This window comes from Vombatus ursinus, unplaced genomic scaffold (assembly GCF_900497805.2).
Source record: "Vombatus ursinus unplaced genomic scaffold, bare-nosed wombat genome assembly UNPS02014839.1, whole genome shotgun sequence".
Classification (NCBI taxonomy): domain Eukaryota; kingdom Metazoa; phylum Chordata; class Mammalia; order Diprotodontia; family Vombatidae; genus Vombatus; species Vombatus ursinus.
Window position 1 is genome coordinate 3,679,985 of NW_020954617.1, and position 16,622 is coordinate 3,696,606.

General features: G+C 37.6%; 1 protein-coding gene across 1 annotated transcript in view; it reads right to left on the reverse strand.

The window, feature by feature from the left end:
* GRM8 (glutamate metabotropic receptor 8) overlaps positions 1-16,622 on the reverse strand; it is a 907,987-nt gene that overhangs the window by 481,305 nt on the left and 410,060 nt on the right. Inside the window, exons 3-5 of the mRNA XM_027840194.1 lie at positions 4,569-4,704; positions 3,943-4,097; positions 545-682 (exon numbers count right to left, since the gene is read on the reverse strand). Coding sequence (XP_027695995.1) covers positions 545-682; positions 3,943-4,097; positions 4,569-4,704 — 429 coding nt within the window. The remainder of the gene's footprint in view (positions 1-544; positions 683-3,942; positions 4,098-4,568; positions 4,705-16,622) is intronic.

The window sequence follows — 16,622 nt, forward strand, 5'->3', positions numbered from 1 at the left end:
TTTTTGTTCAATTATTTAAGTATATTTATCTTATCTTCCTGACTGAAACATTGGCTCCTTGTAGGCAAGAACCATGTCTTAATAGAGTTCTTTTATTATCTTTAATGTGTAGGATAGTGCTGAGCCCACAAACACATTCAATTAACCAGCACTGGTTGATTGCCTACTATGAGCTCAACACTGTGCTAGGTTCTCTGTGGGACATAGGAAAAGAATAGCAGAGTGAGGCAGTAATAATTTAACATCTGACTCTCTGAAAGGAAAAAAAAATCTATAACACTCTTAAATTTAATCTGCATTATTTAGATTTTCTCTATCGCTTTAAGTCTGGAAAATCACCAAAATTTCAAGCCCTGATTTGCAGCCATTCCCAATTTTCCAGGTGTAAATGCTCATACAGAAAATTTAACAATCAGCTCTCAAGAGCCTGATTGAGATGACTCCAACTTACCCATGAATAAGACACCATTCTCTTCCACAGAGAGCTTTCCATTTCACATTAATTATGAACAATGGCTTCAAATAAAATAGTCAAGTATCCAACCTGTGCATTTCTTGATATGACTGTTCCTTTTTCCATGTGATCCTAATTTGCATCCAAAATTCTCCTCCCAAAATTCAGCAAACCACACATTCCTTCGATTATTGGCAAGAGTCCGGCTTCTAAAATATCGATCAAACCCTATAATGTACAAGAAAGAAATGATTTTAAAGTTATTTGATTGGATTTCTAGAGTAAAGCCAAATTAAATTCATAATCAAGATGGAATTGTATATACTTATGAATCACTGAGTCATGTAAGTTATCACTACTGTTTGATAAAAGCATATAACAGGGAATAGAGCCTAGTTGATAGATACCTGACCTCAGAGTCAGGAGAACCCAGGTTCAAGTCCTGGCTATGTGACTTTGGGCAAATCACTTAAACTCTCAGTTTCCCAGGCATATCTCTGTGACTATAAATTAAAGAGAAGACATGGACCTGTATTTAAAAGACTATCTACATTGGCAGCTCCTTATACCAAGGAAATTACAGTTCTAGCTCCATCCCATCCCAATGAGATTAAATGCATGGAAAGTAAAAAATATAACACTGGGACCAATAGCACCATCATCCCTCCCTGAAATCGCTGACTTTAAAACAAGGAAAAAGTTAGGAAAGAGATAGCAGACCTTCAACCATCCGACCAGTGCTGGCCCTTAGCAACATTTATATGAAAACAACTTCATCTTTAATATATACTTCTCTTTTGATCAAGTATCCCTTCATTTCCTCTTTGGTGCCTTTCTCTCTTTTCTTCAGCTTTCCTTTCCCCACTCTGTTCTCCTTTCTACTCTCCAAATATATACACATTACTTTCATTCTAAGCCTGACTGACCAGAGCCCCACCTGGTCACCTTCATTGGAAAAAACAAAGTTCCAGTCTTTTCCTGCTCTTCTGCCCACATAATTTGCTAGTGTCGTGTCACATTTTCTAGATAATCTGATAAAATTGATCTGTGCTGATGTGACCATGGGTAACAATAGGTTCCAATGAGTTCCAGTATTACCCTGCTGAGGTCATCAACCAAAAGAGTGATCATAAAGTTGAGAATTTCTGAAACCACATCAGGACGGGGAAGAAGATATTTAGAAGCTGACTTATATTTAAGGTCCTGCCCCAAGCCATTTTAGACCCCCAGACCACTTGGATATTTGACTAATCCTACATCCCACTTTCCCTTCTTAGACAAACAAAAACAATTGAATGACTAAAACAACATAATACTCTGGTATTCATGCATGCAAATTAGCATTGCCCAGCCGTAGCCGAGATGAGCAAGGACTTTACTCAGACCTAAAAAATAAATTAGGGCAACTAGGTGGCACAGTAGATAGAATGCTGGACCTGGGGTCAGGAAGACTCATCTTCCTAAGTTTAAATCTGGACTCGGACACTTACTAGCTATGTGACCCTGGGCAAATCACCTGACCCTGTTTGCATTAGTTTCCTCATCTGTAAAATGAGCTGGAGAAAGAAATGGCAAACAATTCCAGTATCTTTGCCAAGAAAACCACAAATGGAGTTATGAAGAATCAGACATGACTGAAAAACAACTGAACAGAAAAGAAATCACACAGCGATAATGGTTGGTTTCACTATTCTATTTCTGTACCATATCTACTATTAGTTATATTCTCCTAAAACTGTCACTAGCTCAATGACCCTGTGCAAATCAGTTGAAGGATTAGAGAGGTTGTTCCTTCATATCGGAGGCCTCTTGATATAATGGACAGAGCTCTGGGCTTAACATCAAGAACTGAGTCTGAATCCTATTTCAGATTCTTATCTGTCATGGGACCCTAAGCAAGTCACAACCATCTCTACTTCAGTTTCCTCATCTGTAAAAGGGGAATAATAATAGCAACTACCTACCTCACAGGGTTGTTATAAGCATCAAATAAAATTATATATATAATGCACATTAAGAGTCATAAAATGCTGTATCAATGTTAACTATTATTATTATTTAAACTGAATCTATTGCTGCATGCTCTACATGTTTCCCAGGGTTGTTATGTGAAAAGACCATTGTTTACCTTAAAGCATTATATAAACATGAGCTATTATCACAATTTGTAATTCTGTGGAAAGAACAATGTGTTGGAAGTAAGACATGAGTTCCAGTCCCAATTCACTAGCTGTTTCATTTTGGGTAAGTCCTTTGACCTCTCTAGATCTCAGTTTCCCATTATGCTAAATGAGGATATTGGACTAGATAACCTTGAAGGTCTATTCAAGCTTTAGCATTCATTAAGTCTATAGGAAATATAGAATGTAGCAGAAAAAAACACTAAGGCTTGGCTATCCCCCCAAAAAAAATTACCTATAATGATCGTGTCTTTATTACAGGCTACCATTCAGAATGAATCACTGTTTCAGAACTCATTGCTACCTATTATATTGAGTGAACAATTTCAAATTTTAAAAGGTTGGTGTGAATCATAGACCTTCAGAGCTAGAGGGGATCTTAGAGATTATTGAAGCAACATCTTCATTTTATAGAGAAAGGCAAGGCAGAAAGATAGCAGAGCTCAGACTGGTACCCTATGCAAGATATTGGCAAGTAAGAGAAAGTAAGAAGAATCATAAGTCAGTAAAAGCAATGCAGGATAACAAGGTCTATCTGCAACTGTCGTCTGACTCCCAACCCAATGTTCTCATTATAACATCAGGCTACCTCCAAAATGAAACCAAATGGTTCACTCTCTCTTATGTAACCAAGCTTTCCCAAGGCTCTCCCTCCTATATGTTCACTACTACCAACCTTGGGAATGAAAATATTGAAGAAAATAAAGGAAAAGAAGGAATAGGGAAAAGGAAAGGGAAAAAAAAGAAAGTATAAAAGAAAAAAGCAGGAGAAAGACCTCAAAAAATCTCAGGAATGCTTTGAACACTTGCCCAGAAAAAGAAAGAAATAAAATTATTACTATACAAAAAATAGAAGAAAAGTATCCTCCTTCCTCTTTCTAGCTCTGAGGAAGGGGATAGTGAGGAGTGTTAATTGTCTATATCTCCAGTTCCTATTTCAAAGCAAATGAAAAAAAAACCTCCCATTTTAGATTTCCAGGAAAGATATTCCCCTTTCTACCATTCCACACTATCTCTCCAGAAGAGTCATTATCTTCAATCACAAAGTATGAAAACATGTCTGAGACTCAAAGTGGTGAATGACCTCCTTGCTCATATTCATATATGTGTCTCACCTGGTTAATAATTGGTCAATTCAGTCTGTACAATGGAAGCAGCTATGTGCTATGCATATTCACACAACCAAACTGAGTAATTATAAATGTTCACATTCCAATTTTAATATCATGTTTTATCCCATTGAGCTTCAGTTCCTATAACTAAAACATCCTTTTGTTGATCTCAATCATTACAATGTGTCCTTCTTACCATCAATTGAAGCTCTTTTGGGTAGAATAGTTACAGCCCCCTCGGCAATTTCTTCTTGTTGATAGACAGGTGATATTTTTGAGCCCCAGCTATCTGAGCCAATCCAGAGAAAATGCCCACTTTGATTTATTTTTTTGGCAGCTTCCAATACTCGCCTGTAGGAATGAAAATAAATAAAACCTACAGCATTCACAAAGAAATTCAACAAACACAAGCCCGAGAACACTAGATGAGTGAAGATATACATACTTAGTCGGTCACTATTACACAATCTGTCAATCGATTATTTAAACTGCCTAAATTATATCTCTTTAATAAGAGTCGACTTCAATTCCAGTACATGTTAATTAGCTTTATCCTAAAGCTCACCTGCATCCTTCAGCCTATCATATGTGTTTGTTTCTTCTCTTTTAACTTCTGGATTTTAGCAGAGGGAAGCTTGAGCCTTAGAAGCTGAATAACTGCAGGGGATCAATAGAGCAGAATCCAGTCTTCTCTAGAACTACAAGGGCTTTTTCTTTACATAGTTTAAATTTCCAATGTTTTACATCACACATAAATAAATTAGGAGACAGGATAAGGGTCCTCAGATCTGATTCTCTACAGAAAAGAAAAGAGACAAGTACCTGATGTCATCCTCATTGGCAAACATGATCACTGCACGAGCATTAGGTGTTTCCAACAGACGTTTGATGATTTTGTCAAATTCTCCAGGCCTTGGTTCACGGGGGATTTTCTGTGACTGAGCAATACAAACACCACCTGCAAAGGGAGAGAAAATAAAAGAGGGCAATGCTGATGTGCTGATTTTTTTAATTAAATCTGTGATTTAAGAGAACCATTGAGGACAGTTGTTTATAAAGGCATGATTCTGCAAAGGGAATTTTGCTTCTTCAAAAACTGTCCTCACCTGTAGAAGCAGTCTTGTTTAAGTGATACCTAATTCTTGCTTCAGATGAAAATGACACCAATATGTAGCTGTACAACAATTCCATAATCGTTATTTTCCCCTATGACAATGGGTTATTTTTCCTTGACATGGGTGGGAAAGGGTTGCAAGAAAGAAATATGAGGAGAATTTAGTAATGAAAGAGAAAATAGCAGTTTGATTTAACTTACCTAAGCCTCACCATGTTGTGGGTACGATTTATTGGCAAGATGGCCCTGAAACAAAATCCTTCCTTTAATTTTGAAATTAACTTCTACCCTTCAACTGACGAACCATACATTAAATCCTATCCATTCTATGGTGAATGATGGGCAGAGTGGCCTTCCTCCAAGGGGTCTGCTATACAGGAAGTCAGTAAGAGATAACCTTAGACTTGAGAATGTTCCTTAAATATGAAGCCATTGTGGCTAGAAATCCTTTTTGGGATTTTATTCATCCCAGTAGCAAAGTAACAGGCAGCTTGTAGTCAGAAAGACTTATCTTTGTGAGTTCAATTCTAGCCTCAGACAATTACTAACTTTATGACTCTGGGCAAGCCACTTAACCCCATTTACCTCTGTTTCATCATCTGTAAAATGAGATGGAAAAGGAAATGGCAAATTACTCCAGTATCTTTGCCAAACAAAAACAAAAACAAAAACAAACAAACAAACACAAATGGGATTAGGAAGAGCCAGACAAGACTAAAAACAACCGAACAAAAGCAAAGTCCCCCTTAACACTAGAGGAGAATGAAGGGGAAGGAGAAAAAGAGGGAGATGTCTTTTATTTCTTTCTAACTTTCCATGAACTTCTTCCCCATCAGGCAGGGAAGGATTGAGAGCTGGAAGAAACATCTAGTCCAAGTCATTTTTTGGCCTATTTTATAGTTGAGGCTAAAAAAAATTAAATGACTTCCCTGAGGGTAGTAAATGAAAGAGGCCAGATACAAACCTAGGTCCTTTGAGTATGAACCAGTCCTCTTGCCACTACATTATAATTTATTCTCTCACACAATGGGGGAATATTCTGGCTCATTGGGGGAATCAGAGAGAGAGAGAGAGACAATGGGAATTTTTAGGACTATCAATACATTAATATAATTAGTACGTTAGCTACAACAGTCATTAACTAATGTGGTGGAATGGAAACCTTATGGAGCCAGAGGAGCTAATACTTAACTTCCACTGTAATCTTGGCCAAGTTATTTAATCTCCTTTCTTCAGTTGTAAATGAGAGCCATTTGAGTTCCCTTCCAACTCTCAATCTATGATCTGTGCTTCTGTGGACTGTTACAGAATCTCTGATTACTTTATCTGAGATCAACTGAAAATCAAACACCATCTATAATATTGTTTCTTAAGGAAAATATGTTGGCTTCTAAAAAAAATTTTCCTAAAAATTTAGACCACAATCCACTTTTAGGTTGGAGACTACCTTCATTACTGCTTAAGAAACTAGGAGAGTGAGTCTCAAGGAAAATACATCATGTGACTATGAAATCTGATACTAGAACTGTAACCTTCTCCTGGGAACAATACACTGGCCTTTCCAAATTATTATTACAGACTTAATTAAATTGCCTTAATTACTTAAGCATCCTTTTGAAAACCTATTCTATCCTGAATAGCATTTTGAAACCACTAATCATTGCATAGTCAGGGCTTCCTGGCAAACTATCTGAAGGCCTGAAAAAAAAAATATTCTAGTGACAACTTTAAGCAAGGTAGACAGGTGATGTAGACAGAGATGTCTAGCCTTGAATTATCTGGGTTGGGTATTTATCCTGCTTGAATACATCACAAAATTGCTCATCCTTCTGCTTCACCTTGTCTGTGTCAGCCTGGTCTGCATTTATTTTTCTGGAAGAAGAAGTTATATAATTATGTGTATTTTATTAAGACACAGACTGCATTTAACTTTTCAGAAAAAAGGAGGGAGGGGCTTGGGATTCCATTCCAGGCCTTGACACTGATTTGTAGTGTGTATTTATATGTGCCCCATGGAGTCCATCACTTCATTCATAGGATACATGCATTCATTGAACAAATTATTTATTTTGTCCCTACTATGTGGAAAGGGCAGCTAGGTGGCACAGTGGATAGAGTGCCAGGTAGGAAGATTCATCTTCCTGAGTTCAAATCTGGCCTCAGACACTTACTATCTGTATGACCTTGGACAAGCCACTTAACCCTGTTTGCCAGTTTCCTTGTCTGTAAAATGAGCTGGAGAAGGAAATGGCAGACCACTCCAGTATGTTTGCCCAGAAAACCTCAAATGGGATCAGAAAGAGTCAGATGCAACTAAAACAACTAAACAACAAATGTGTGGAAAGATCTGTTAGGCACTCTGGAAGATACTGAAAAGTCTGACTCAGAGTCCTACCTCTCTCGGAAGGTTGACTATTTAATTAGAGAAACACACACACACACACACACACACAATGATATGAGTTAAACAATAGCCCAAGAGAATAATACAAATTGTATAACAAAATAACATATAATTAAATGCTAAAATGCAAAATGAGTAATCAATAATCTGTCAACAAATATTTATTAGGTACCTACTATATAATATGCATTGTGCTAGGCCCTGGGGTACAAATATAAAAGTAAGACATTCTTGCCCTTGTAGATTTTACATTCTACTGGGTCAAGGAAGGAAGGTAGCAGGGAACATACAACATGTTCACAGATAAGGCCATATATGAAAAATACACAGTGGTGGCCACAGAAATGACTGAGGGAATCAGCAAACACCTTTAAAGAAGGAACCCATGAGTTGCTCTTGAACAAAGCCTTGAAAGGAGTTAAGAAATCCAAAATAATGTAGAAGATGGTCTGTGATCCTTTAATAGAGGTGTCCTGGTGCAAATGAACAAGAACTAGATTCCAAGAGAGTAGAAAAATAAGTAAGAGGAGAAGGATGACTGTGGACTACAGTAAACAGAGATTCTATTAAAAAAAATTCTTTAAAAAAAATCACAATTCAGAAGTTTTGTCTATATGACACCGACTAACTTTATAACCAAATTGTCTGAATTAACACTAATTCTGAAAATGTATGTGTATATGTATATATGTTTGTACGGAGGAAGGGGAGTTATGAGGGAAAAACAAGGTGGGGTGGGGGAAATAATACAGTGATTTTTTAAAATGCCCTAACCATTTATTTGTCAATTTTAAACAAAACCAACTATTTCAATGTTGTTTTTTTCCCCCATGATCAATCTGAAAATCTTTGTTGTTGCTGCTGTTGTCATATTTATTGCATATCTGTAATTTGATCCCTGTAGCATACCCTTTGGGTGGAAATTTTCTCCACGAGTGCAGATCAACAACTCCTTTGGAACTTCAATTCTTAGAGAATTGCTCAGGGCCCTGATAGACTAAATAACTTTCATATTGTCCCATAGTTTATCTCAGAGGCAGAGCTTGAACCCATGAATTGCTGAACGCAAGGCTAACCTTTTACCCACTAGACCATGCTGCCATTTACCAATTCGAACAACAGATTATTATTTTTTTCAGCCATATGGACAATTTCCTGGACTAACTACCAGATTAGTTGGTGCCTGGAAATGACTGAAAGGCAGAACAAAATAAATACAAAGGCTAAGAAAACCTCAAGGGAATAGCTGCTCATAAACAGAACTGAGATATATGTAGAGAAAATACTTATTATTAAGTTCCAAGGGGTTAATTTAGTCATTTAAAGTTCTCCTAAGTTTCATAGGTTACTTGGAACATAGGGAAGCCTCACTACAGAATCAAAGTTTTCTGCATCTAGCCAAGACCTACAAAGCTGTGCTTTTACCACCACCCCAAAAAAATTATTTTGTTGCTGCCACAGAGATGCATGAATAGTGTTCTTTTTTTTTTTTAACCAAAGCTTATGATTCAGTGTGCCACATGAGCTAAAACCCATCTGTGCCTCCATTTCTGCATCCCCATAACTGGCAAGTCATAAGGAAGAACAAAATAATTCAACTCCCATCCTCTGATCTGCTGCTAATAGCAGTGGTGGGACAGATGCCATAAACATACTTAAATGGCTTAGATCAATGAATCCCAGGTTTGAACTACATGGCCATTTCAGGAATTTCCAATCTGGACTGCTTACCATCCTTCAAATCAATACACCTCTGAAAAACCCAAGATCTGAGAAGTCACATTTGCAAAACTCACTCTACATGAAGCACAGGAAATTTAAATCAAAATCATCCTATCTTTCAGGGCAACAAATAGAATGCTACAATAGAGTGATTCCTTTGTAAGGGAATGTAAAGGATTACTTTTCAGCCCTTATAAAAGGTACATAAGAGCATAGACCTAAAGCTAAAAGGGACCTCAGAGGCCAACTAGGCCAACTCTCATTTTACAGGTAAAGAAATTAAGGCCTTGTGAGATCAAATGATATGCATCACACAAGAAGGAAGCATCGGAAGTTGAAGTTGAACCCAATGCTTCTGACTCTAGAACTATTGTTCTTTTGTTTCTTTTCTTTTCCTTTCTTTCTTTCTTTTTTTCCCCTTTTTTCTTTTTTTCCTTTCTTTCTTTTTCTTTCTTTCTTTCCTTTTCTTTTGGAGGCAATGGGGTTAAGTGACTTGCCCAGAGTCATATAGTTAGCATCTGAGTCCTAATTTGAACTCAGGTCCTCCTGACTCCAGGAGGAATCAGGGTATATGGCCAGGGCTGGTGTTTTATGCACTGCACCATCTAGCTGCCCCTCCCACTGTTCTTTCCAATGTATTATGCTGCCACTGTACAAGGAGAACGAGCACTGGAAAATTTACATTTATTGTTTTTGTCCAGACTAGGAATTTAATTGGTCTACTGTATAGCAACTGTTTCTGCAACTCACTGGTAATTTACAGACTTATATGGAATACTGGAAGGATAAGTGACATGCCATTATCACACAGATAGTATGTGCCGCAAACCCATGTCCTCCTGGCTGTCAGCTATGCCAATGCTGCCTCTCATTTTATATAATGCTTTACAATTCACAAAGCATTTTCTTCACAAGCATCCAGTGTAGGTAGCAATCCTTTGAGGAAGGAGAAACTTAATTGGAAAATCAATCAGAAATCAAGATAAAGTATCTACAAAGGGTAATGTAAGTTAATGAGAAAATGGCATTTGATTAGTGTGCACACACACACACACACACACACACACTCACATGGAGAGTGGCTATAGAGTGATGTAGAGTGGAAAAATTACTAGGTAGGGAATCAGAAGACCCAATGTGACTTTGAGCAGCTGCTTCCCTTCCTTGGTCCTCAGTTTCCTTATATGTAAAATAGGGGTTTCCACTAGGTAATCAAAGCAGTTCACATTCTTAGAGAACTATAAGTAATTCCCAAACAACCATCCTATGAGATAGGTAGTGCAAGCAGCAGCATCTCCATGTTAAGATTAGAAAACTAAGAGAGTAACTGATTTGCCAGTATCACACATCTTGGGTGTCTTCCATATCTAAAATTCTATGATACTAACTTTTTGAAAATATAATTTTGCATAAAGCAAGAAATACTCACAGAAAAATAGCAGAGAACAAGAATCTTAGCAGCACAAGGGAAAGAGATAAGAGATCTATGACTGTAAACCAATCAATTGTTTATTAAGCATATACAATGCTAGGGAGTAGGGAGAGAAAGATAGAGTCCTACTCTCAAAGGGTTTATATTCTATAGTGTGGGTTCTAGGAAATCAATTATACTGAAATATGGTTATCAAAATATTTTTTAAAACAAGTATGCAGACCCCAGGGTAAGAACCCCTGGAGGATATATGTATGTACACATATAAGTATATAAAATACACACACACACACACACACACACACACATGAGCACACACATACAATGAGAAGCAGTTTTGTTAATTGTGTTAATTTGTCAGTTGACCTCAAAGGCAGGAAAACCTCAGTTCAAGTCCTGTATCTGACAAATGCTGGTTGTGTGACCCTGGGCAAATCCCTTCTACTCCTGGTTACCCAAGCAGTGCTCTAAGACTACAAATTGTAGCAAAGGTGCTAATCTACATTGGTAGATGGAGTTTCCTTATTGGAAGTCCCCTATACCAATGAAATCACAGGCTTTAGATACCAAAAAAAAATACAGTATTATGAAAGTCCCCTGTGTTGCTTGCCATTGCCTATATAGCACACTCCATCTCTTTTCCCAATTTCTTGACTTTGTACAGGTGGCCCCCAGTATCTGGAATGCAGTCTCTCCTCACCTCCTCCTCTTATAATCCTTCTAAGGATCACTCAAAGTGTCATCTCCTCATCCCCCCTCAAGAAAAAAAAAAAAGTCTTTCCTATTTTGCTCAGTTGTTAGCCCTCTCTCCCCCTGATAATTACTCTGTAATTACTTATCCATATGTTTATCTTATCACCACCTTCCATGTTCCCCAGTAGATAGTGAGCTACTTAAGGGTAGGAATGCTTTCATCTTGTCTTTGTATCCCCAATACCTAACATATTGCTTTTCACAGACAGAGCTAACCAAATGTTATTAAACTGATTTTAAAAAAAAAAAGGTAAGGAAAAGAAAGGCTGGGAGACTAGGAACTAAACACAGAGAATAGAAAATTTGCTTATTCTTAAAAGTAATAATTACATAGAAAGTAGAAAATCTGAAAGAAAAAAAATATATCTACCTACCTGTTTACACATATATGCATGTACATTTCTAGCTATAATGGTGCTATGGGAAAGGCCTTTAATATCACTAAATTCGTTGTAACTGCATATGTACATATTAATGAAACAAAACATGGTTGCTACCTATTCACCAAATGCCTTCATTACTTCACAAAATTAAGGTTCTCAGTTAATGAAATCCAGTTCCTTTTTATTCAACTTGTCAGACATATGTAGCAGAAGGCTTTGATCTCTAGGTTTTAAAATATTCTCTGTTATAAAACTTTATGGATTTTGAAAATAGGATGCAAGGAAGTGTTCGTCATGATTGAAACCAAGTAATAGAGAAGAGGAAAAAGTAACCATATCTTTTTAATTATTTGCATGAATTTATCAGCAGCAAATCAAATGGAAACTATAAAAGAAAATCAAGAACAGGTATGCTCTCAGCACCAATATCCTTGACAAGATGGATTCTTTTTTAAATCTCTCAGAAAGCAAAAGTAAAATAACACTTTTACCTGATGTAATTGGTTCTTTAGTACTGCTTAAGCAAAATTTATTCTAGGGTTCAAATAAGTGTAATCACACCCCTTGCAATAATATTTTCACCTGCTTATGTGGTGCACAATTGGGACTTGCCAGCAAAGTGCACAGCAGGATTAAAGTGTGTGAGTTTCTCAGCTCAAAGTGGACCCTGTGTGTTACTTTTCTCACTTGAGCTCTGAAAATGTTATCATTAACCTAAATGTATTAGAAGGGTACCATACTTTCTTTCTTTTCTAGGAGTAAATGTATGGATTTTCTAAATCCAAACACTGTCTTTTTTTTAAAATCTAATCAGGAGTCATTCAGTTTTCCAAAGAGAGCAGGTAAAGGGATGTCAGTCAAGGGAATTGAAGTGGGGGGAAAAGATTTATGAATTTGTTTGCTTCTGTTTGGGAATTACAGAAATTGGCATAAAGTCTCAAAAGCAAAAGCATCAGGAAAAAAAGCTTCTAGATTGAATGACATCCCTCAAGGTCTCAGAGAGAGATAACCAGCTCTAAAATGCTATGCTTCTACTAGTATATTACTCATAGTGCACTGAAGACCAGTTTGGTTCTAGCAATACAAGAGTACTGTCTTAAGATCTTCTGCAGGCACAAGTTACCTTGAGTCCAGCAGTTAAGAGTACGCATTAACTGAATATCTGCTTCTCAAACAGGCTACATTGCAGAATGCCCATGAAGATACACTTAGAAAGACAGCCAGACTCTCACACTTAGCTTTGTGATAATAAGCATCCAGGTAATTATCCCTCTTCTATCAATGAGTACAAAACTTGACTCTCAGTGTTTCTTTTCAGCCCAAATCCCACCCTGATCCTCAAAGATTTCCACACACAAGATGGCTTCCCTTCAACACCCTAGCCCAGGGGTGGGGAACCTGCAGCAATTTCTTCTGTAAAATTTGGATTCAGTCAAAAAGTCACACTTAAGAACCTGGAAGATCACATGTGGCCTTACCCCTGCCCTAGTCTCTCAATTCAGCAACCTCCTTAACACCCATGTTCTGCATCTTTACCTCAGATACTCACAGCAGCTTAAATACCCTGTATCTTACCATCACCCCAAATTGTGTCACCTTTGTGATTTGAGGCAGTTAAATGGTTCAGCGGATAAAGCACTGGACCTGGAGTCAAGAAGACTTGAGTTCAAATCTGGCCTCAGACACTTACTTGACTATGTGACCCTAAGAAGGTCACTTAACTTCTGTTTGCCTCAATCAATCAATAAACATTTATTAAGCTCCTACTAAGTGCTAGGCAATATGCTAAACATTGGGGATTAAAAAAAAAAAGGCAAAAGACAGACCTTACCCACAAGGAGTTTACAATCTAAGGGAGGAGACAACATACAAACAAATATATACAAAGCAAGCTATATACAGGATAAATGGGAAATCGTTAATAGCACCTACCTCACAGGACTGTTATGAAGATCAAATGAAGTAATATTTGTAAAAGTGCTTAGCACAGTGCCTGGCATGTAATAGGTGCTATTTAAATGCTTATTTCCTTTGCTGTACATCCTTTCTTTCTTAAGTTCTCAAATTCCCCATTCTCATCATAATTCCTTGTTCTTCCATTTCTCCATTGGCCTCATTCCTTCTAAACCCATATTTTATTCTGACTTGTGACCTCTGGTTCCATCTTATTCTCCAAGTCTATCATGCCTGCTCTGACCCTACTTTCCTCCCTTTACAATCTTAAAACTACACTCAAGTTCAACAAAGCACTAACCTTCACCTTTGAATTTCTTGCTTTCTTGTCTTACTTGCCCTTCACATGCTGCCAAGACTTGGTCAACCACCATTATCTTATTTCTACACCTACTCCCACACAGCAAAGAGCCAAGTAAACTTCATTTACCTAATTTTAACTAGGACAGCATTGCTTAATGACAATTCTTTTGTTCTTTCCAGATTGACTGCCACGACGCATTCACCAACTCTTCCAAACCTTCTCTGTTCTCTCAGATTCTCCCTGCTCTTCAGAGAAACTCTGAGGGTCTTCCCCTCCCTGACTGATTCTTTTGTAAAGCCAACTAGGCCATCTTTTGCCTCAATTTTTACCTAGCCTTTAATTACTGAATGGGTGTTACCTCAGACAAACTGAGACCTGGGAAAGACCTCAGCTTAAAAAGGCCAAGGTCAACAACAAAGATTGCACAAGGCTATTTCCACTCTTCTTTCTCTTACCTCCTGCTTTGCTGAGCATATAGAGGCTATTTGCTGTGAGTTCCCTTATCTTCACTATTTATCCTCTACAATCTCACCTATCTCCTCTTTTACTCCATTCCTTGAGGAAGAATTGGTGCTTACCAAGAGTAAGTTCTATTTGTGCCCTTAATTCCTTTCCTGTGTCTGTGAGATCATGCCCCTATAATCTCTCATTCTTTCTCCCTCTCTACATCTATTATTTACTGGTTCCTTCCCCTGCTGCCTACAAACCAGTCCAGATCTTGACCACTCTTAAATTCAAGGACAACAAAAACAACTTCATTTAATCTTCCCATTCTCTCATAAATTATACCACTTTTGCCCTGCCAAACTTCTAAGAAAATATTCATATACATGCTACTTCAACTTTCTCATTAGCCATTCATTTCTCAACCTGTTGCAACATGGCTTTTGAACTCACCACTTTATAGAATCTACTCTCTCAGTTATTATCAATTATTATTATCTCAACTGCTTATTTCATCAGTCCTCATTCTTCAAAATCTCACTACAGCTGTTGACACTGTTGACCACTCCATCCTCCTACATACTCTTTCCTCCCTTAGCTTCCATGACACTGTTCTCTCCTGGTTCTCCTCCCATTGAAGAAATGTTTCTTAATCTCCTTTGTTGATCCATCATTCATTTCTTGTGCTTGCAAATGAATGTCTTCCCATAAGAGTTAGTCCAAAAACTCTCTTTTCTTCCCACTCAACTCTCTTTCCCTTGATGATTTTATCTACTCAAATGGATTAAATTGTCAGATTCCCACGTCTATTGCTGTTATTGTTCAGTCATTTTCAGTCATCCTGACTCTTCATGGCCTCATTTGTGGTTTTCTTGTCAAAGATACCAGGGCTGTTTGCCATTTCTTTTTCCAGCTCAATTTTATAGATGAGGAAACTGAGGCAAATAGGGTGAAGTAACTTGCTCAGTGTCACAGGGCTAATAAGTGTCTGAGAAAGTGCCTGGGGCCAGATTTGAACTCAGAAAGATGAGTTTTTCTGACTCCAGGCCCAGTGCTCTATCTACTATACCACTAGCTGCCATCTACACAGGGTAATCTCCGCCCTGAACTCCAGTCCCATATTATCAACTATCTATTCTACAACTTAACCTGATACCCCAGTATCTCAAACATATGTCTAAAACAGAATTCTTGATCTTCCTCCATGAAGCCTTAGTTCTCTATTTCTTTTGTGTGCAACATCATTCCCAGTTCCCTGGTTCATAACTTCATACTTATCCTTTATGCTTCCTTCTTCCTCATCCACCTTATCTAATCAATTGCTGTCTCAATTCAGCCTCCACAATATCTTTCATATTTCGTCACCCTGATTCAGTACCTCATTAGCTGTCATCTGGATTACTACAATAGCCTCTTAATTTATGTTCATCATTCCAACCCACCATCCTCCAAACAACAGTCAAAATAACAAGGCTCAAGTGATCAAATCCAAGCCTTCACTTCCACCCTTGTTTGCAGATCAATAAAAGGAAGCCTAAAGAGGTAAAAATGGCCTATCTAATGCCAAACCTCTAGTGAATGGCAGAACTGGTACTTAAACCCAGAAGAGTCCAAGACCAATGTACATTCCCTCATGTCATACACCTTAATTTTCCATGGAGATGAGAGGCAAGTTCTTTGTACATCTTCAAAAGCTATGTAAATGAGCTAGTATTGTTAAAAATGAAAAGAGGCATACAAACTTTTCAATAAACAGAGCAACTATGCTAGCTTACACATTGATATTAACTAAACAATAGCAAAGCAAACACTGCAGATTAGTATTCCTGGGGGCTGGTACAAAAGTGAACCATTTTTTTGTGAAGGATTTTAAATGCTAAGGAATTTGGACTTTATTCTGTAGGCAATGGGGAACATTTGAAAATTATTGAGCCAAAAGTGTGCCATAACCAGAACCATGAGGAAGATTAATTTGGTATCAAGGTGTCTTACCAATTGGAGTGAAAAAGGCTAGAATTAGGGATTCCAGGTAAAAGAAGATTATTGCAATAGTCCAGGCAAGATGCAGTAAAACCTAAAAAATATGTGGTAAAAGTGGGAGTGGATAGAAGAGAAGAGAGATATTTGTGAGGAAGGAGGAAGATCTTAAAATGCCAGACCTAAGCAACTAATTGATTATAAGCCAGGGGAAATGAGGAATCAAAGATGGCACTAACATTTTATGAGGGTTCTTATTCAAACAGAAATTTTTGCCCCTTTTCAAGGGCTGTTGAAGCAATGCTGACATAGCTCTTGAATGAAGTGGTATTATGGAGGGTTTTTTTGTTTGTTTGTTTGGCCATGATTGAGTAGATTCCTAGGGAGTTA